This window comes from Strongyloides ratti (genome assembly GCF_001040885.1).
Source record: "Strongyloides ratti genome assembly S_ratti_ED321, chromosome : X".
NCBI classification, from domain to species: Eukaryota; Metazoa; Nematoda; class Chromadorea; order Rhabditida; family Strongyloididae; genus Strongyloides; species Strongyloides ratti.
In genome coordinates this window covers 2,973,464-2,996,886 of record NC_037309.1, presented here as the reverse complement: position 1 = coordinate 2,996,886, position 23,423 = coordinate 2,973,464, and the positions used below count along the sequence as shown (strand labels likewise).

The following is a 23,423-nucleotide window of genomic DNA, read 5'->3' as shown; positions in this document are numbered from 1 at the left end:
GCATAATAATATAATTTTTTAATTAATAAAATATTTGATTAAAATTATTTAATAATAAAACGATATAATTAAATAATTTTACAGTTAAATATTAAATTTAAATAAAATTGATGAATATTTAATCTCCTCCCATAATTAATTTTTAATTATGATTAGTAGTTATGTAACTTATATTGAATAAAATAAAGATTATAATTATCATATTTTTGATAAAATTAAATATATTTAATTTAAAATTTTTTAAATAATAATTGATAAATAACAATTACAATACTATATTTAGTTTATACAAAATTTTATTTGACATAAAATTTATTTTCTTACTTTTATAAAAATTAATATTGATTTTATTATTAAAATTTTTTGTACCTTAAAAATATTTGTATGGTTGAAAAGAAAAACTTTTAGTTAAAAATTATTTATTAATATAAATAGTTCATATGTTTGTAAAAACATTATTAAGTCTAATTGGTATATAAAATTAATTTTTTTTAATGTAAAAGTAAAAAAATAATTTGATATAAACAAAGATATTATTTATTGAATGTTTACATCTTTCTGAACATGAATCTTTTGGTTGTTTTATTAAAAGGAATAATATTTATATATATTTTATAAATAAAATAAAGCTTTTATTATTTTTATACACATTACCTAACTTTTTACTTGATTTTCCAGTAAATAACTTTACTTTTATATTCTTCTATAATCATATATATATTTGGATATAATAGATCGGTATATCATGTTAGAATGTCACTTTTTTAACGTTTATAGAAAAAAATATAATTTAAAAGATATCCTGAATCATATTCAAGTGCTTTTACCATCATCCTATCTTCTTTTCCTTTTCATCTATATAAAATCATCTTAGAATTTTAATATTTTTGTTATCCTTGAAGTTGGATATGACAAATGAAAGAAATACTTTAAAAGTTGTTATATCATATTACATATCTTAAGATTCTTGTAAATATAATATAAGAAGGATATTTATAATAAATTTTTTTTGTTAAAAATTTTAAGAATGTAAAAAAAAAAATTTTTTGTATAATATTTTTTTAAATTTACATATATTATATTCCAAAAGAAATATCTTTATTTGTTTTTTAAATTAATTTTAATGTATATTTATCAAATATTTTTAAAAAAATTAAAAGAAAGAAGTATATATTAGTTAAACTTTATGTTAAGGTAATGATTATTGAGGATTTATAAATGATTGCGCAGTATCGTTTTAATAAAACAGATGTTGGTTAAAGGACGAATAAATTTATTTTACTATATTATTTTACGCATTAAAACAAATATTTTTTATATTAAATTTTTTTTTCGAAATTATGAATATATTAAATATTTATAACATTATTTTTTGCTTTAAAAAAATAATTTTTTTAATCTTATATTTTTTTCACTAATAATTATTTAACTATTTGTTATTTGTCTCAGGACATTTTTTTCTTCTAAAATTAGATTTTTGTGTTTAAAAAAATTTAATAGGATACAATCAGATATTTACATATTCTTTATTTATTTTATTTTAATTAAATTGTTGGAAATATAATTTTTTTAATTGTATCATGTTTAACATTGTATTAAAGTAGTGCTAAATAATGTTTTAATTTTTTAAAAAAATTAGTAAATTTTTCTATTAAATAATTTATTCATTACTTTTCTATAACATAAAAGAAAATTTACATAAAAAACCTAGTATTAATTGTAGTTTTGTTAATATTTAATAATGATAAAATATAAAATAATTTTATTTAGATTTTTATTTAGATAAATATACTAATTTTCATATAGTTAAAAAATTGATTTTTTTAAACAATAAGATATACATTCTGATTTAAATCAACAACTTTATTTTTCATTAAAAAAATTTTTTTTTATATTATAATTAAAATAAAATCTAATTAAAAAAATAATTATGTTTTCACTTTAAATTTACTTTAAAGTGTAAAATTATTGAAACTAAAAATATTGTAGAATATATACATGTATCATTATTTTTCATATCAATTTCTTATAATTTTTTTTTTGGAAATTTTACAAAAAGACAGTTTTTTTAAAATAAATTTATATATTACTGTTTTGTATTCTTTTAATAAAAAATAAAAATTTTACAATTTATATTCATATGATAATACATATTATCATTTTTTTTATATTATTAATAATTTTTCAGTTGTTCATAATGATTAATAAATATTTAGGTATGTAATCGATAAGTGAAGTATTAATTAATTAAGACTAATAATTTTTTTTGTAACAAATATGTCTATCATAAATATTAAAAATAATTGAAAAAATAAACTTTAAATTTTTTTGTAAAGTGTAATATATATTTTTCTCACATTATAAAATTTATTTTTTTTATGTTAAACATAATTAAAAAAGGAATGATTATAATATTATTAATGTGATATAAAAAAAAAATTTATACAAACTATAGTTCATATATATGTTATGAAAATATATCTCTGTCAAAAATTTAAAATAATAAAAAAATTTAAAAAACGCCTTTTTATTTACTTTAAAAAAAATTGTGTTAAAATCATTTAAATATATATAAATATAATTTATTAAAATTTTTATTTTAACATTATATTATTAAATGATAATATATTTTAAAATAAAAGAAAACTTTAAATATTTTAACTAAAAATTATCGGAAATTATTTTATCTATTACTAAAATTAGTATCATAAATTTTATTAATTAAAATCATTTAATCAGGTAAATTTATAAAAATATAATATAAATATCTACTTTTAAATATACTCATCATAAGGTATCTTTTAATATTTAAAATAGCAAGTAACTTTTTATATATTGTAAACATTTAAAATGTTTTAAAAAAGTTATATATAAAACAATCAATTTAGTTGTTTATAAAATGAATATTTTATTATATAAAATAATTTTAAAAAAAATTATAATATATTTTGTTCTAATAATATATACATATATAATATATAAAAATTAAAATAATAATTAAAAGCTATTAATTCAATTTTATTTATTATTAAGTATTTAAAATTATAAATATTTCATTTCTGTTTATTATCTCATTTTACCTCATATTCAATGTTTAGATACTATTATGTTAATTAACTATTAATTTATTTTTTTATTATATTTTGAATAAATAGGTTTATGATAAAGACATTTCAAGGAAATACATATATATTTATAAATTGTTAAATGATAGTATAACTAACAAAATAGTTATCGTTTTAACTCATTTTAAATATGATTTTTATTGAAATAAATTATTTAAATATAAATTTTGGACATATTATACATTTACAAATATTATTTTCATTAACTATATTATAGGGGAAAAGTTTTCTTATATCTTAAATATTAAAAGGTAAAACATTATCAGGTAATTTATCAATATTAATGATTATTCTTTAATATTTTGATTAAATTATTATATGTGATAAGTAACTTTTTTAAGAGTATCTATTAATATTTCCTTCTGGTGGTAAATGATGCGTTATCTATTAAGATATTCAGACCATACAAACATTTGTTGATAAAATGATTTTACTCATTAGTAAATTTAATTTAAAAGGACTTTTTTAAATAATAAATAAGACTGGTTTATAAAAAGAAACTTATTTCCCTATATATCAATTACAATATAAATTATCAGTGCCCATCAATATTAACTTATAAAATAATTATATTTATTAACTTACTGATATAATTAATAACTTATTTAAAACATAATCAAGCTATTTAGCTAAAAATAGGAATCATAAAATAAAATAATTATAAAGTTATTATTATAATGATAAAGTTTTATTATATGATCAACTATGAAATAACTATTTTCATTCATTTTCTGTGTTTTTATAATTCATTTAAAATTTGATAAATCTTGAATTGCTTTAGGATTCTACTCATTTGTCTTTTTTTTAAATATCTTATCATTTTAATAATGATCATTTTTATATTAAAAAATATAGCTAAAAGAATTACCTTCAACACAATATCTACTATTTTTTTGTTATAGAAAAATTTTTATTTTATTTTTTAATCTTTTTTTTAAATTTTGGTTTTAAAACATATAAAATATTTAAAAAAATTTTTTACTATAAAATTTTACAGTAAGTGATATTTTATGCATTAAAAGAATAATAACCTTTAAAAACATTTCATTTTATTTTATTATTTATTTTAAATTAAAAATAAAGATCAAAATAATATAATTTTTAAATAATGTAGGTTAATTATACAAAAGCTATCTTTTTTAATTACATTTTTTTTCTATTTTATATATTTAATCGTTTCTATACTTCTTTGTCTAATAGTATTATTTATATGGTTTATTATTGAATTATATTTTAAATAAAATACATAAAAAAAACGCAGTTATCATAAAAAGAGAAAAAAAGTGATTTGATAATTTGTGATAAAATCTATATATAAAATTATTATTGAATTTTTTTTTATTATAATGTTTAATTATCATATGATATATATTATTTTATTTTTAACATTTTACAAAAATTTCTTTTTATCATACTAAAATATTAAAATATTATGTAAGTATATAATATATCTTGATTATGTAATCAAACTTTTTTAATAAAAATTAAGTTAGATGTAGGTAACCTTTTAAAGAAAAAATCATTTTTAATCTTAACTTCTAAAGTGTTAAGAGAACATTATTATAATATAAATTAACATTCTTAAGTACTGATTTGTATTATAACAATTCAATAAACTTTCATTTTTGTTTTGGCAATTCATTCAAATATAAGAGAGAACAAATTAACTTTTAATTGCGTTATCTTTTAGATAGTATATTATTAACTTCTAACACTTTGTATGATTATCTAAATTGTAAAAATAATTTATTTTAACAAAAAATTTTATCTATAATATATTTGAGTTTTATATTTTTGATAATAAATATATAAGAAAATTTTGATTACTTATTATTAAAGTGTCTATTAATTTTATTTCATTTTATTCGAAAACATGCTATATATCTCTTAAATACTTTTTTATTTTTTATATATTTTTTTCTTATAAAAAAAATAAAATTTTTTATTTAAATAGTAAAAATAAATGTTATATTAAAATTAATCATAATATGTTATATAAAAATTTACATTAATATTATCATTTTAAAATATTGTAATTTTGCAATACTAGTTAATTTATCTTTTAAATTTTTTCTGTTAGGAAATAACAAGACATCAAAGTATTGATATAAAAAATTTTTTCTTCAATAGAAAGTTTAACAATTAATAATAAAAATTTTCCAATATAAAAGTGTCAAAATAAATTATCATTTAAATAGAAATTTTAATTTCATAATATTACGTATTAAAATTTTTTCATAACAAAATAAAAATAGATTTATTTTAAATTTTTTTGTAATATAGATATTAAATAATTAAATTATAAATATTAAATTAAAATTATATTTCTACATATTTTTTTTGTTATGATTGTAATGAAAAGAACTTTTAAATTTACTATAACTTCATTTATTACTTTGATACTATTCTCAAACGTTATCATAATGAATAGGATAAATCTTTAATTTGTTTTTTTTTTATTCACAGCATTTTTATTTTAATATATATAATGTTAAACTAAATTTGTTAAATCAATGAAAATTTGTTTGTAGAAATATGATTAATATACTTGAACAGAATATAACATTAAATTTAATTTTACAACTTGCAAAAATTGTTTTTTTTTTTAAACTTTACCTTTATTTTGTTGTGTCCTTAATATTACTACTTTGTTTAAAATTTTTCTTTTGTTATTTATAGATTGGTTTTATAGTAACAATAATTTATAATAATATTAACTTTGAATTATTAAAAAAATGAATAAAATTAAGAAAATTAAATTTGTCATTTTTTTTAAATATTAATTTTATTTGTAATTAATCTTGCAGGTAAAAACTTATATTCACAAGACAAAATACAAAGATTTGTTGAATTACCCGTTAATACTACAGCTAATTTTGATAATACAGTTATTTTAAAATGTCTTGTTTAAAATCAAGTAAGTTTATATATTTTTTTTATTTGTTATTATCATATTTAATTAATAACAATAGGATGGAACAGTCTAATGGTTTCTTAAAGGTTTTGGTTTAAGAACATAAAGAGATCTTCCAATGTTTTCACAATTTAGAATGGTTGGAAGTCCAATGAAAGGTGAATATGATTTGGAGATAACGAATGATACAGGATGGGATGATGGTTTTTATGAATTTCAAGTTACATCATCAAAAAAAAATAATAATTTCGAAAAAACTAAACTAACTTATTTAGAAGTTTTTAATTTAAAAGAAAATTATATGATTTTTGATAAACAAAGTCATGGAAAAAACATAAAAATGGTGATTTTATTTTTGCAAAAGAAGGTGTTTCAATAGAAGAAATATGTTTTGTATCAAAAACTCATCCAACACCTAAAATATATTGGGCTATAACAAAATCTGGTACATTAGATAATATTCTTTCATGAATTGGTGATGATATACCAGATGTTATATATGATAAATATTTTAGAAATTCATCTTTACCAATGCAATCTGGTCAAATACACAAAAATTCAACATTTAATTTTAAAAAATATTTTACTATTTATGATAATATAAATACAAGGATTGATTTAAAATTTAACAATATGAAATTAACATATGTTATTATTTATCCAGCTTCAAATGATCAAAAATTATCATCAGTTAAAATAAATATTTTATATGAACCATAGGTGCAGGTCACATGTAATAGTGATAATGATACTTTAAAACAAGGTGATGAAGTAATACTTATATGTAATATTAATTCACAATCAGAACATTATTATATATATACAATGTATCATAATAATAAACTTCTTAAAAAACAACAGAACAAAGTTTTATATATTGAACATTTTATACCAGATGATCATAATTCACGTTTTACATGACATATAAAAAATGCACTAGGATCTAGTTTTAATATAATATTATTAAATGTTAAATATGAACCTAAATTTATTAGTTCATCACAAGTAAAAATTGTTAATCAAAATGAAATGGCAGAATTTTATTGTGAAACACATGGTAATCCATAACTTAAAATATATTGAAGAAAATCTGGGAATGAAAAAATAATACATGAAGGTTCTAATTTTACAATTAAAATGTACAAAAATGGCAAACAGTTGAATATTAGTGTGTAATTACAAATAATAATTTTAAATCAGTAATATTTTAACATAATTTTTTTATTGAAGGTGACCTTCAAGTACGTGTAAATGATACAGTATTTGTTAATCATGAATCAACAACAACATTCTCATGTGAATTTCATGGATATCCAAAACCTGGTGATATTATATGAACATTTTATAGTGAAAATATTGTTACTAATAATCCAAGTAAAAGATTTAATGTTATTCAAATTGAAAAAAATTATGGTTTTGATAATAAATTAATTATTTATGGTATTGAAAGTAAAAATCCAGGTAATAATAATTGTACTGCTTCAACAATATATACAACTGTAACAGCAACTATATCATTACATTCATATACTTTTATGTGTAAAATATCAAGATAAATTAAAAAATTGATTTTAATTTATTAATAACACTATTATTTATCATAATTTGTGTTACTGTCTTAATTATTATATTTGGATTGTTATATTGTCTATAAAATATTGAACATAGAAAAAAGAAAATAGTATTTAGATTAAGAAATAAAAAAAATGTTGGTAATATACAAGTTGATTGTGTTGCTGCTAATAATATTAATTTTGCTTCTGTAGAATTATTACATAATTAAAGAACAAATTCACTTGGTGCATTAACATATAATAAAGTATATGAGTCAATAAATCAAAATAGTTCAGATTTATATATTAATGACAATTATGAATAAGGATAATATTAATCTGATTATCCAGTAACATTTATTATAACAGATACAAATTCAAGTCAAGCTACAATTATTCTTAGATATGATTGTAATATATATGATAATAATACAACAACATTTTATAATAATGATAAAAATCATTTTATAAACATAGAACTATTAAGAGAAATTGTAACACATGATAATGAAAATGGTACATTAATATTAATTGATTGTGTCAGTAATAATAATAATAATATAAATCAAAAGATAGTTTTTTTAGTAGAATATCTACGCATGTTTAAATAATAATGGAAAATTCTTCTTTTTTTGAAAGGTTTGTTTTATTTGCATATAACCATTAATTAATAATACTATTCATAATTACATTATTATTACTATTCTTTAAAAAAAATTATTGCTTGTTTTAGCAAATTTTTACACTAATATTTATATATTATTTTGCCTTAGAAAAGTTTTATGTCACAAAAAAATTTTTAACATCACATATTTGTTTTATTTAATTGTTCAATTTTATATAAAGAACGGTAATAGTATATAAATGGAATCTTTTTTTTTAATTTAATTGTTAATCTATGTTTTATACCATTATTTTTTATAGAAAATTTAATAAAATTATTTTTATTATAAATTGGTATATAAATATAAGTAATAAATAATATAAAAGTTAAACAGTAAAATTATATTATTCAATAAATATTAATTTAATTTTAGATTATTAATTTTAAAAATGATTAGAAAAAAATTTTTTGATTTTATTGTAATACATCTAACACTTTAAAAAATTAAAATACATTTTAATTTTTTAATTTATGACTACTGCCAACTAGGTAATAAGAATTTAAATTACAAAATATTAAATTTAAGAAAAATGATTTTAATTCAAAATTTTTAAAAAAATCATAAATAATATTTTTTTATTAAAAAAAAAATAATAATGTATTATATATAAAAAGAAATGAATAATAAAAAAACACCGAAAAATATTTTTCAAAATTTGAAAAGTTTAAGCTAAAAAAATTAAATTATTAATAATAAGTTGTTCATAAGTAAATATTTTACAAATACTATCTTTTACTTTATATTTTCATTTTTTAAAATTATCTTTAAAATAAAGTATTTTTTAACTACAACGTACAAAATATTAAAAAGTTTTTGAAATAATAAAAATTTTAGAATTATTTAAATTTCTTTATACAATAACCCTAATTTTGATAATATTTTAATTTAATAGATTGGTTTATGTTAACTTTATTTTTTTAGCTATAATTAGTTAGAAATTTAAATAGATATGGAAAATTAACAGTTTTATGATATAAAACAATCTGTACATGTATTTAATATTGAACATTTGTAATATGCTAAAAATTGTTAAAAATAATTTATGCATTATACAATTTTGAGCTATCTTTGAATAAGTAAATATTAAAAAAAATTTCATTTAACAGGCAAAATTTGAAAAATATTATTAAATGGTGTTAATGCAAGGTAAATAAATTTTACTATAAAAACAAGAACAAAATAAAATATTATACAAGAAAAAATTATTTTTAAAAATGAAATTGTCTAATTTTTTAATATTTTTAATAAATTTAGTAACATGTTGGAGAGGAAATGGAATAAAAACATATTTTGGAGAAATTGAAGGACAGAACATTGTAAGTTATTATTATTAGATTATATAATAATTTTTTTCAGACAGTTTTAGATGAAGAAATAACCGAATATTTAGGAATTCCATATGCACAACAACCAACTCACTTTTGGAGATTCCAACCGCCATATGAATTAGAAAAAAATCGTTTTAATACAACTTATTATGCAGTTCATAAAGGTGAAGGATGTCCACAACTTATTAGAGAAATGGGTTTTGACGGATATGATGCATCAAATCCAAAAAATGGAACCGATGAAAGCTGTCTTAATTTAAATATGTGGGTTCCTGTAAATGGAGAAAACATGCCAGTTATAGTTTTTTTCCATGGCGGAAGTTGGACAGTTAGAACTGGTAGTGCTGATAAATTTAATGGATCTGTTCTTGCTCTAAAAACAAAGTCAATAGTTGTTGTACCTAACTTTAGACTTGGATTTTTTGGTTTTGCTTATTTAAGTGGTGAAGATGGAATACCTGGTAACATGGGATTATTAGATCAACAAATGGTATTAAAATGGATTAATAGAACAATTGACGATTTTAAAGGTGATAAAGATAAAGTAACTATTTTTGGAACAAGCTCAGGAGCGTCTTCAGTAGCAGCTCATTTATTTTCAAACAATAGTAAACCACTTTTTAAAAGAGGAATAATGAGTTCTGGTACTATAACACATTTTATGAGTACAGTTTCAACCAAAATAGCTGAAGCAAATACTAAAAATGTTTCAATAAAAGTAGGATGCATTAAAGAAGATAATGGAGCGACTTTAAACAACACAGAAATTTTGAATTGTTTACGTAATAAAACTGTAGAAGATTTGCTAAAGGCTACTATAAATGTTAGTGCTCCTGGTCAAATGCCAACACCATTTCCTTTTATGCCTATTGATACTGATACAGTTTTTTTCAATGGAAGCATAAAAGATATCTATAATAATAAATGGTTTAATAAAGACGTTGATTTAATGCTTGGAAGAACAGCTGATGAAGCAACATTTTTTATGGCAACTGGTTTTACAAATAATACTCGATTTGGTTGTTATTTTTATCCACAAAAGCCTATTGATGATTCTGAAAATCAATGTGTAATGAATAGCACACACTTTGAAAGTCTAGTTCGATTTGGAGGAAATATATTACAGTTTAACGAATCAGAAACTAATGAATTAATACAAGTTTATAATGAGTCTGCTAGCACCTATACTAATAGATCTATTAGAATTTTATCTGATTTTATTTTTGATTGTGAACTTTCTAGATTTGCCATTACATTTGCAAATGTTTCTACTGGTAGTACTTATTTTTATGAATTTAATAGACGATCACCAATTAACCCTTGGCCAAAATGGACTGGTGCAATGCATGGAGATGATTTAATTGATATATTTGGTATTCCATTTAGACATCCTGAAAAATATAATGAAAGCATTTTGGAACGTGAAAAAATTAATTCAGAAAATGTAATATGGGCAATAGGTAATTTTACAAAAGATGGTAATATACCAAATGGTTGGAATAAATTAAATGTTACTGAACCTAAAGCTCTCGAATTTAATGGAGAATTAGGACAAGAAAGTACAAGTCTACAATATAAAAATGTTACACCATCAACATGTACTGAATTTTATAAGGTTTTTATTAAATCTATAATGCGGAAAGCCCTTTCAAAAAATCAGGCTACAACACAACCAAATGTATCATAGTAAGAATTAAAAAGTGTTTAAAATATAATTTAAAAGCAGTATACATTCTTCATTTATATGCTCTTCAAGTAATAATAATTTTTAAAAATAATAATTTTATACAAATATATTTTTTTTTTCTAAATGTTAATTAACTTTTTTTATTTAAATTTTTGAATAAAATATTCTCAAAATATTTTTTTTATTAAGTTTAAATGATTTTATGCTTATTGTTTCTTTGTTTTTTGTCAAAAGTAAAAGTTTTTTTAATAGCATAAAATGAAAAATATTTTGTTTTAAAATTTTATCTTTAGAAATACTTATAGAACAGATATATAATTTGCTAGATTAATATTAGCAAACTATGTAAATTAAATTGTCTATTTTAAACATTTTTATACTTAAAGATATCATAATAAATTTTTTTTTAATTTATAAATAATTTTAGTTAAAGTTTATTTCTCAAAAATACGCATAAAAAATTCAATTAAAATTTCGTCTAATTTGGTATAAAATGAAAAGAAAAAAACGTTTTTAATAAAGAAATGATCATGTTATTAACAATTTAACAGATAACCTAACAAAAAAATGTTTAATAAATTTATTACTAGATAAGTTTAAAAAAATACCACACAAGGCAATACTAACTGAAATAATGATACTCTATGGTAATTATACGTAAAATGGCATGTGTCTCTGTTAACATTTTTAGTTAAACTTAATTTTATATTTTTTTGATAACGATTGAGAACAATATTTATAAATCATCACTAAATAAAAATGTTTATTATCCTTTTCCATATAATCAGAAATTCGTCATTATTGTGCAAGAAAAAAACTTGAAAATGTTTTGTGATATGTGTTAAATTAAAAAAAAACTATATTAATTTTGCATTTAAAGAAATATTTATTAAAAAATAAAAAATATATAAATTATAAAAAACATATTTATAATTAATAAATTAAATACAAATAATGTAATTTTTAATTTTTTTTTGCATGAATTAAAAAAATTTGCTCTCAAAAAAAAATTTTATACTACATTTCTTATTTTCATTTAAAAAAAATTTTATTAAAATTTACTTTGTTATTTTTAATAAATTGTTTTTTTAAGCAATTCAAACATTAATACAATTTAAACATTTACTTAAAAAAAAATTAATTCCATTTTCTTTAAATATAAGATTCAATTCTTTATTACATAATATTTCTTAACTGAATTTTAATTTTAAATCATTGTTAAATTAAATCATACTTAAAATTAATTTTGTTTTTATGTTATATTTAAACTTCTAAACACTTTAATAAAATAATTAAAAAATATTAAAAATAATTTTTATATTTTAAATTACTTTTACGATAAATATTTTATTTTTTTATTTAATGTATATTTATACATTTTTCATGAATGCATTTAGCATGTCAAACAAAAAAAAAAGTTTTTTTAAAACTAATCTAATATCTGTTTTTTATTGTTCCGATAATTTTGAGAATATTAAAAAAATAAATATAAAAGTTGTATTAATGTAAATTATAACCATTTTAATAAAAATAAATTATTTTAGTTACAATAGTAAAAATAAAACCGTTATATAATTGATTATTATAGTTATTTTATGACAAAAATTCAAAGAAATCAATTTCTTAAATAGCAAAGCAAAAATGTGGAAATTTTTTGAGCAAATTGATAAATACTAATTTAGAAAAAAATTATAAAAGTATTATAAATATTACAAGTAAATATCTGTATGGAACTTCAAGAATATTAATATTACTATGATTATTATAATATGATTATAAATTATATTTTATGATAATTGCTTAATTTTTATAACTTTTTTTTTAGAATTTTTAAAAGAAGTGACGTAATTATTGATTTGAAAAGGATTAATAAAACAGATGAACTGAAATTAAAAGTTTTCTTAATAAGTCAAACAAAAACATATTAGAAAAGAAGATATATTAATGTCCTGAAATTTTAATTGTAATATAAAAATGAAAAGGATTTAGCTAATAAATTGACAATTATTTTAAGAATTATGTGTACATTTGTTTTTATGATAAAAATGTTATTTATTCTTAACATTATTTTTACATATTAATTAATGGATCAATGTTTTCAAAAAGAAAACCAATTAATATACATTCAAAGATTGGAAATAAATTAGAGAAACGATATAAAAAAAACTTAATTTTTCATTGGTAATTACATATTTATAACATCAAATATATCAGATAATTGTAATTATTTATTTGTAAAATGTCACAATACCTTAAATTATATAATTAAGTTATATTATTTTAAATTACAATATGTAGAAAATTTTTATAAATAAATATTTTTTTATTTATTTGCTAGTACTTTCAATGCATATTAAAATATTTCTTAAACATTTAATTATTATATTACATTAACTACATATGAAACTTTGTCTAATTAAAAAACTTTAAAAATAGAAATTCTATAAGATTTTGATAAAAAAAAATTTATTACTCGTGAAAAAGAATACATATATTTAGAACTATTTTTGGTGTAGTAAAGTATTTAGTATTAATTTTTAAAAAAAAAAATTAGATTGTTTTTTGAAAATATGTAATATTTTTGTTGATATGTTTTTAGAAGAAATGCATATAAATAAAGAAAGTATCCATGATGGAATGGGAAATAATTATACATTTTCTTTAAATTTAATAACATAAATATCTTAAAAATGTTACATAAAATTAATTTTATAATAATTGGTATTAAAGATGCAAAAGTTAAAGTTAAAAAAGTATTCCAGTCAATAATTTAAGATGTACATATTGATAATTTAAAAATCTATATTAAAAGAGATAGAGTTAATAATGATACAAAAATAACTATACAAATGTTTTATAAAAGAAATTAATATTGAAAAAATAAAATCTTAAAATCATAAAAACTTATGATAAATAAAATTCTTTATGGCATTCATAAAATTTTCTAGCTACCTTAGAATTTTAAATTTTAGTAGTATTTAGTGCATTCCTGGTATATAAAACGGAAAATTTATTGATAATGAATAGATTTCTAGCGAAAGCTTTTATGAGAAAAAAAACACTTTTAATAACTTTATTTATAGTATAAAATATTTAATTTAAAAAAAGTATACTGAACAATGTAAAATTATCTTTTATAGTAATGGTAAAACCATTCTATTGGCATCTGTTGTTTTATAGATAATGCGAATGTTTATTGGAACTGTTGCAGCAAAATTACTAATATCAAATACAATACGTTTTGATAAATTAACTACAATTAAGGATTTGTTCATAAATCTGTATAATAAATTAAATAATAGGAATGATTGTTTAAATTAATATTTGTTTTCACAATACCATCAATTGAAATTTGAAAATTATTGTGGCAAACAATGATCAAGTACTTTGGTATTTGTACTTTTAAATGACACCATTCATAGTGTTCAACATTCAAAAAAATATTATGCTTAATTATATGTACTTTAAAAAAAGGTAAATCGTTTCAGACTAATTTAGATATTGCTTTTATTGTAAAATATGGTGGTTTTAATATATAGAATAAAACTTCTGACCAACTAGTGAATGAACTATGTAGAATACTTATTTTTCTTTAACAAGTATTAAATTTTAAATTTGAATCAACTCTTATTTATGTTAACTTTTTCAAAATAATATTATTCAATTTTATTTATTTAAAAAATGGATAAATTAAAGATTCTAGTAGTAAGATTTGTATAATTTTACAGATTAAAATAAGAATAAATATGATATATAATTACTATATAAAACCATAATTATTTTAAAATTTTTTTAAGACATATAGAAATTGATAAGTACTATATAAACACAGTATTAAAATATCTAAATAAAAAAAAATATTTTTTAAAAAAATTATTATTATGGACTTTAAATATACATATTTGTTATTTTAATTTTATAAGCTTTATACTCTTCATTATTTTTAAAATAGAATATAATGTTTTTTATACCAATAAAAATCATATTTTTTTTTGATAATAACAAAGTTTTTTACTAAAATTTATATTGAATATTTTGTGTACTTTTTTTTTAAAAAATAATAAATTTAAAATTATGGAAAAATAAATTATTTTTTAAATGTTAATTCTAATATTTGTTGAAAGAATAGAAGAATTTTATATACTTCATTCATTTTTATGTCACTATTTTTGTCATTATCATAAAAACCACCATACTTCAAGATAGAAGCAAAAACTGGATTAGTTTGGTATGATTTCACATTTTTTTTTGAAAATTAACACAAATTTACTACATCTTTTGTTGTATGTTTGACACCGTAGCTGCTATAAAAAAAAAAAGTTAAATATTAAAGTACTTTGTCATTGATAATCATAATAAGTTTTATATTTTAATTGTTGATTTGTTGATAATGAATATATATTAAAAAAATCATTTTTTCATTTAATTCATCATACAGATTTATGAGCAAATCTTTTTTACTAGTTAGTTATTAAATTGTATTGTATTTAGTAATGTTGATTTTGCTACAATACCTTTAATAATTTTTGATTCTCGTTATAAAAAAACAGATGTCAATAGACCGTCTTTACAATCAGCATAAATGACAATTTTCTTTGATTAAATATATATTCTCATTTATTAAATATTTTATACTATAAAAATAAGGACATCAAAACTTTTTTTTTAATTTTTAAATTTTTTCAGAAGTTCATTTATTGTGTAAATTTTGTATATCTTTTGATACTAAGAATGCACTAAATACTATTTAAATTTTGAACAAAAAACATTTTATTCAATGAATTTTCTGGATGCCATAAAGCACTTTAATCACCATAATTTTCTACAATTACAGAATTTCTTTTACTTAGACGTAAATGTTTACTATGAAAGAATTAAATGGGTATTCATTTACCATCTTTATTCTTTATAGTATTCTCTTTTTATAATAAAATTATCAGTATTTAAAGTTAAAAATTTTGATCAAAGGATTTTTTCAACTTTTATTTTTTTTATTTCATTATCTTTAATCACGTTTAAATCAATTTTATATAAAACATTTGGTGTAGATATAGTAAGAAATGGTGATATATTAGGACTAGAAGTAAAATAAGATGATAACATTAGTATATAAAAAGTAAAAATTTGACAACTTTAGTCATTTTTTATTTCTTTGATTACTTAGACTTTTATGGTTTTTTTTATATTTTATGAATAATTTTACTTATTATAGGTTTTATATTTTATCTATAGGATAATTTTTGTATTCTTCGTGGCCACGATAGAATTCTCGGTTAAACTTAATTAAACTTAACTATCACGTAAGCCCACGATTGAAGCAGTTACTATTATTGTATTGTGTTTGATATTGTATAAATAAAGGTGTTTAATATACTTGGTACTACAGAGGTATTTTGTTAGAGATATAGGCCAGTAATATTTCTCTATTTCTGGTCATTAGTGCGCCTTAAACTTATTAAATTTTACTATATATATTATTTAAAAAAATTTATAGTTTTAACTACTTTTAGTTCCTCGTTCATCTTCAATGAATTCTTTGTCAACATTAACTTTTTTTCAAAATCTTTTTAGCATATTTATTATAAATTATCAAATAATTTAATGCATTTTTTGATACAAATTAATATAAAGTACATTTATCCAATAGAAAAAATATTTTTAATAAAAAAATCATTTTTTTTTATAAAAAATTAAGAAGATTATAAAAAATTTTTTATATACTTGAAATTTTTCAATAACAATTTTATCAATGCAAATATATTTATTTGTAAAAACAATAAAAATGGATATGAATTAATTATAATATCATAGTATGTACGGTAGTTATTAATTAAAAAGACGAAGAAAAGTTAAATGATGAAAATCGATTATATTTTGTAGGTTATAATAATATAGCTTAGTTGAATAAATTGAATTATTGTAATATTTTCATAATAACTAATTACTACAATCTGATACATTTGCCCTAATAACTTTATTTTCAACAAAAATAAATTGAACTATTATTTTTTTACCTTGATCATGACTTTTTCAAAATCTATGAAAATATAATAAATGTTTTCTTATTTCTATATACATTTTTTCATTTAAAAATGTGAAAAAAGTATATTTGAATTAATAAAAATTGTGCCTATTAAAATGAAAGCATAATCAGTAACTAAATTAATTATCAAATCACCAACAATATTTGTTCTTTTTAAATATAAAAATTTTATTTTTATATTTCCAAAATATTGTAAAATTTCACAATTATATAAATTTTTTTGTATAGTCTGATACGAAACTTTTACTTTAAGTTTTTCCTAAAGCATTACATAAATATAAATTAATTGCTTTTTTTATTAACATTATGATAACTTTTTTTTTATAACTATAAAAGTAATTTTAAAAATTTTAGAAATCATTGTAACTTACGATCCATAATTTTTTTCATTTTATTGATAATAATATTGATAGCCACCAATTTCTCAATTAAATATTTCATATTATATTTAGAATTGTCTAATTATTTGTTTTTTACTCTCGTTGTATATTTCAAAATATCAAAAAAATTGTCAAGCATGATATTTAGTTGAAAAATAATATAAAGAGATTTTTTCCATTTTTATCTTCTAAATATCTATAATAATCGGATATATCACAACTATATTTTTTTTGGTTAGTAAAAGTATTAATTTGTTGATAAATTAGATATGTTTTCATATTAATTATAACTTTTTTAATATAAAAAATAAATTATTTTCTTTAAATAATAAATGTATTCACTAAAAAATATATAACTATACTTTAAAATAAAAAAATAAAATACTCATTGTAAAAAATTTTTGAACACAAAAAAAATATTTTAATACAACATAATTATCTTATTAAATGACCCAGAAGTATCAAGATAAGAAAACAATGCAACTTAATACAGGTATCAATTAATTTCAGAGGGATAAGAAATTGAAATATAATTAAGAACATAAAATTACAAAAAAAATGAATATTATATTTAAATAAAAATTAACTAATTATTTTTAATAAATTTTTTTTAACTCGTTGTCTTATTAAAAAAATAACTATACATTTTTAAATTTAATAAATTTACTCAATAAAAATAATCTATTAATATTTTTATGAAATAACATTTTGTTAGCTGTACTTTATATTAAAATTATTTAAAATGGGGTTTAAATAACATTAAAACAATTATAAAATTAAGTCAATATTTAATAAGCAGCAAATATTATTAAAAAATAACTAAAAAATAATTAATTTTTAGCATAAATTATGTTTTCTGACATCTCTAAAAAGGTAATAAAATAAAATTTTTTTTTGACATTAACTTACTAGATTCACATCTATTTTTTTAAGGTATTTTTAAAATTATTATTTTTATATGCTAATAATGATTTAATTTAATATTTTGGTATTTTTCTTGGTAAATATTTAAACTGGTGCATTTTAATTGTGTAAGAAATACAATTTATTAATATAAAGCAAAATTAGTTTTTAAAAAAATATTTTAACAATAGCAACAAAAGTGATAAAAAACTTTTTTCTTAAATTTAATTATGTTAGTTTAAAATTAAATTGTTTTTAATTTGTTAATATTTTTTAATTTATCTATTAAAAAATATAAAAATAGCATTAAATAACCTATAGTAAAAATATTTATTAAAATTAAATTATATTACAACGTAATAGACATGTAGAATTGAAATAGTTGTGTTAAAATTAATATTTATAAAAATGTTTGCAAAACTTCTATTTATATTTTTATCATTTAAAAAATATTTCTTTAATTACAATGTTAAAACAGTTTTTTTTAATTTGATAAATATGACAAAACACTATTTATTTCTTTTGCATAATAAATACTGATCCCTAATTTGATTGAAAATGATAATATAAATGTTTTTTTTGAAAATAAGTTGAAAAAATTGTGATCAAATGTTTTTATATAATATAAAATAAAGTTTATCAAAACATTTTTTTCTTTTTATTTTAATCACATTAAAATCAAAATAAAATTTCTTTCCCAACAATATGAAGTTTTACTTTTCTTTATTTATTATGCTAATTATTGTGAAAAAAGCATAAACTAAGATTATTCATGAATTCAAAAAAATATTAAACTGATATCTTAAAGCACTATGAAAGTAAATAATAGAAATTATAAATACATAATTTGTTAATATTAATCTAATATAGCATAAACTTGTTTCAATAAATATTAATCAGAATAAAATTTTAAAACATAATATTGATAATTTATTTAAAAAAATATTTTATAATAAACTTTATATTTTTAAGATAAAATATTCAAAAAATATTTACTCAAGTTTATTCAAATTAAGATGACTTTCAAGCACGTTTAAGATCGTATAAAAAAAATTTTTGTAAATCTATTAATATAAGTCTTTATTTATCTAAAAAAATTATTATAAGTAATTTTTTTTTGAAAAAGAAAAGATAATTAAGATATTGTTTTATATACAAACTTCATATTGAATGTAATATTTAAGAATTTGAATTATATAGTTTACCTAAAATAGCTTGAAATTTAGGTAATTGCAAATTTAAACCTTGTAATAAGTTATAAGTGCTATTTAAAAATTCCGATTATAAAAACTAGTATAGTTAGAATTTTATTTAAAATTAAAAATGAAATAAAGGCTAGAAGTGGTTTACACAAGTTTATCTTTTTTTTTCATTTGAGCTTGGATAATCATCTATTCACATATAAATCTAATAGTCATTCGAATTGATATGATCTAGAAAAAGACTATCATTTTTTAAACTGGAATTATATAAATAAATTTATACGTACAACCAAAAATTAATAAATAATAAATAAACAAGTATTTAAAAAATAAAGAAAAAATTTTTTATTAATTATTTTTATCAGAAAATTTAAATAAATTAGATTAATTAGCAAAATAAATAAAATATAATTATTAAAATTATTATTATTAAAAATTATTATTGCTTGGAGTGAATTAAAATGCAGAATATGTAGTGCTTATAAACCTTATTTAAAAGCACTTTTTAGTACTTATTCTGGCAAAGTTGATGGTGTTGTACTTATGCTATTACTGATTTTTTTCCACTCGATAGATTCATGAATAAGATTATAAAATTCAGTACATGTAGATGGTGTAACAACTGTATATTGTACAGTTGTTTCTTCTTGTCCTAATTCTCCATTAAATATGAGACCTTTAGGGTCATTAACATCTATTTTATTCCATGTTGTTATTGTACTACCATCTTTAGTAAAATTACCTATTGCCCACATTACATTTTCCGAATAATCTTTTTCACGTTGTAAAATTTCATTTTTATATTTTTCAGGATGTCTAAATGGAATACCAAATATATCATTTAAATCATCACCATGCATTGCACCAGTCCATTCTGGCCATAAATTAATTGGTGATCGTCTTTTATATTCATAAAAATAAGTATTCTTGCTAGAAACATTTGCAAATGTAATAGCAAATTTAGAAAGTTCACAATCAAAAACAAAATCAGATAAAATTCTTATAGATCGGTTGGTATATGTTTCAGCAGAGCCAGTATAAATTGTTTCTAGTTTAGTTCGTTCTGTTTCATTAAAATTTAATATTTTTCCTCCAAATTGAACTAAATATTCAAAGTTTTTTTTTTCCATGTTACATTTATTAGCAGGGTCATCGGCAGGTTTTTCTGGATAAAAATAACAACCCATATTACTATTATTTGTAAAACCAGTTGCCATAAAAAATGTTGCTTCATCTGCCGTTCTTCCAAGCATTAAATCAACATCTGTATTAAACATTTTTTCATTATACATATTTTTAATATTTCCATTAAAAAATACTGTATCTTCATTAATAGGCATAAAAGGAAATGGCGTTGGCATTTGACCAGAAGCTCTTACTTTTCTAGCAGCCTCAATCAATTCATTTGCAGTTTTATTACGTAAACATTCAACAATGTCTTTGTTGCTTTTTGACGAATCATTTACATCTGAAATGCATCCAACCATTGTTGAAACATTTCTAGTATTTGTGTCAGCTATATCTCCTGAAACTGTACTCATAAAATGTGTTATACTACCAGAACTCATTATTCCTCTTTTAAAAAGTGGTTTACTACTACTTGAAAATAAATGAGCTTCTACTGAAGATGAACCAGTACCTGTACCAAAAATAGTTACTTTATCCTTATCACCACCAAAACTTTCAATTACTCTATTAATCCATGTTAATACCATTTGTTGATCTAATAATCCCATATTACCTTCTATTCCATCTTCACCTTTTAAATAAGCAAAACCTAAAAATCCAAGTCTAAAATTAGGTACAACAACTATTGACTTTGTTTTTAAAGCAAGAACAGATCCATTAAATCTATCAATACTACCAGTTCTTACTGTCCAACTTCCACCATGGAAAAAAACTATAACTGGCATATTTTCTTCACCTTTTGGAACCCACATATTTAATTTAAGACAGCTTTCTTCGGTTTCTTTTGGATTTAATGAATCATATCCCTCGAAATTCATAACTCTAATGTGTTGTGGACATCCTTTACCTTGATGAACTGCATAAAAAATATTAGTTTCGTTAAAACGATCTTTTTCTAATTCATATGGTTTTTGGAATCTCCAAAAATAGGTTGGTTGTTGTGCATATGGGATACCTAAATATTCTGTCATTTCTTCACCCAATACCGTCTGCAAGAAAATATTATAAAAATTTAAAAAAAAACTTACAATAGTTTCTCCAACAATTTCTCCATAATATGTTTTTATTCCATTTCCACTCCAACAAATTGCAAGATTGATTAAAAATATTAAAAAATTAGACAAATTCATATTTGAAAACTGACTTTTTCTTGTATAGTTTTAAGTTTTGCTCTTGTATTTATACTAGAATTTATTTACATTACAGTAAAACTTTTTTATTTTTTTTATTAAATTTTAATTGTTGCAATAAATTATTTTTAATATTTACTTATTAAAAAATTGTTCAACTTTGTATCAAGCAATAACATTTTTAAAAAATTTATTTACTTATTATTAGTTTTTAAAATTACAATAATTGTGTAATTTTTTTAATGTCAAAAAATTGTTAATTTCCTTTTTTATTTAAACTTCTTACTATTAAACCAATAAAAAAACAAAAAGTCTACATAATCCAAATTTTTAGACTAAAATATTATTAAAATTAAGGTTATTGTACAAAGAAATTTATATAATTCTAAAATTATATAATTTCAAGAACTAGTTATTCAAAAAATCAAAATTTTAAAAACTTTTTATTTTTTTGTACGTTGTAGTCAAAATAACATTGTATTTTAAAGATAAGTTTAAAAAATGAAAATAATAAGTAAAAGAAAGTATTTGTAAAATATTTATCTATAAACAACTTATTAATATTATTTTTATTTTTTTAGCTTTAACTTTTCTAATTTTACAAAATAATTTTTCCAATTTTTTTTTTAATACTAATTTATTTTTTATATATAAAGCATTATTAATGTTATTAAAATTAAAAATTTCAAAATGTTAATAATGATTTCTTTAAAAGTCGTGAATAAAATCATATTTTCTAATATTTTATATTTTGTAATTTTTATTACTAGTACATAGTTAGCAGTGCTCATAAATTACAAATTAAAATATTATTTAATATTTTAAAGTGCTAGATTTATTATAAAAAAATCAAAAAAATTTTTTTCTAATCATTTTTAAAATCAATAATCTGAGATTAAATTAATATTTATTGAACACTATAATTTTTTTGTTTAACTAGTATATTATTTCTTATTTATATATAAATTAATAATAAAAAAAATTTTATAAAATTTTTATAAAAATTAGTGAAATAAAACATAGATTAACAATTAAAATTTAAAAAATGTTTCAAATTATATACTATTACTGTTCTTTATATCATTGATTATTTTAATACAACAAAGATGTGATGGAGAATATTTTATTGTGATTTGAAACTTTTTTAAGACAAAACAATATATAAAGATAAGTGTAAAAATTTGCTAAAACAAACAATAATTTTTTTTAAGGAATAGTAATAACAACATAACTTATGAATAATATAATTAGTTAATGCTTATATGCAAAAAAATAACATACCTGTCAAAAAAAAAAAATCTTCTG

At 18.2% G+C, this 23,423-nt stretch overlaps 3 protein-coding genes across 3 annotated transcripts; 2 read left to right on the top strand and 1 right to left on the bottom strand.

The window, feature by feature from the left end:
* Positions 1 to 6,157: 6,157 nt before the first annotated feature.
* Positions 6,158 to 6,960, top strand: SRAE_X000062500 (Poly-glutamine tract binding protein 1; the record flags this gene model as incomplete). Its single annotated transcript, XM_024644991.1, has 2 exons — positions 6,158 to 6,382; positions 6,760 to 6,960. 2 exons carry the CDS (start codon positions 6,158 to 6,160, stop codon positions 6,958 to 6,960), a joined length of 426 nt encoding a protein of 141 aa, XP_024510494.1.
* A 2,436-nt stretch (positions 6,961 to 9,396) lies between these two features.
* Positions 9,397 to 11,272, top strand: SRAE_X000062400 (Acetylcholinesterase; the record flags this gene model as incomplete). The annotated part of the gene is made up of 3 exons (XM_024644990.1): positions 9,397 to 9,403; positions 9,512 to 9,573; positions 9,614 to 11,272. The coding sequence occupies 3 exons, from the start codon at positions 9,397 to 9,399 to the stop codon at positions 11,270 to 11,272; spliced, it is 1,728 nt and encodes a 575-aa protein (XP_024510493.1).
* A 9,040-nt stretch (positions 11,273 to 20,312) lies between these two features.
* On the bottom strand, positions 20,313 to 22,118 carry SRAE_X000062300 (Acetylcholinesterase; the record flags this gene model as incomplete). The annotated part of the gene is made up of 2 exons (XM_024644989.1): positions 20,313 to 21,977; positions 22,017 to 22,118. The coding sequence occupies 2 exons, from the start codon at positions 22,116 to 22,118 to the stop codon at positions 20,313 to 20,315; spliced, it is 1,767 nt and encodes a 588-aa protein (XP_024510492.1).
* Positions 22,119 to 23,423: the final 1,305 nt, after the last annotated feature.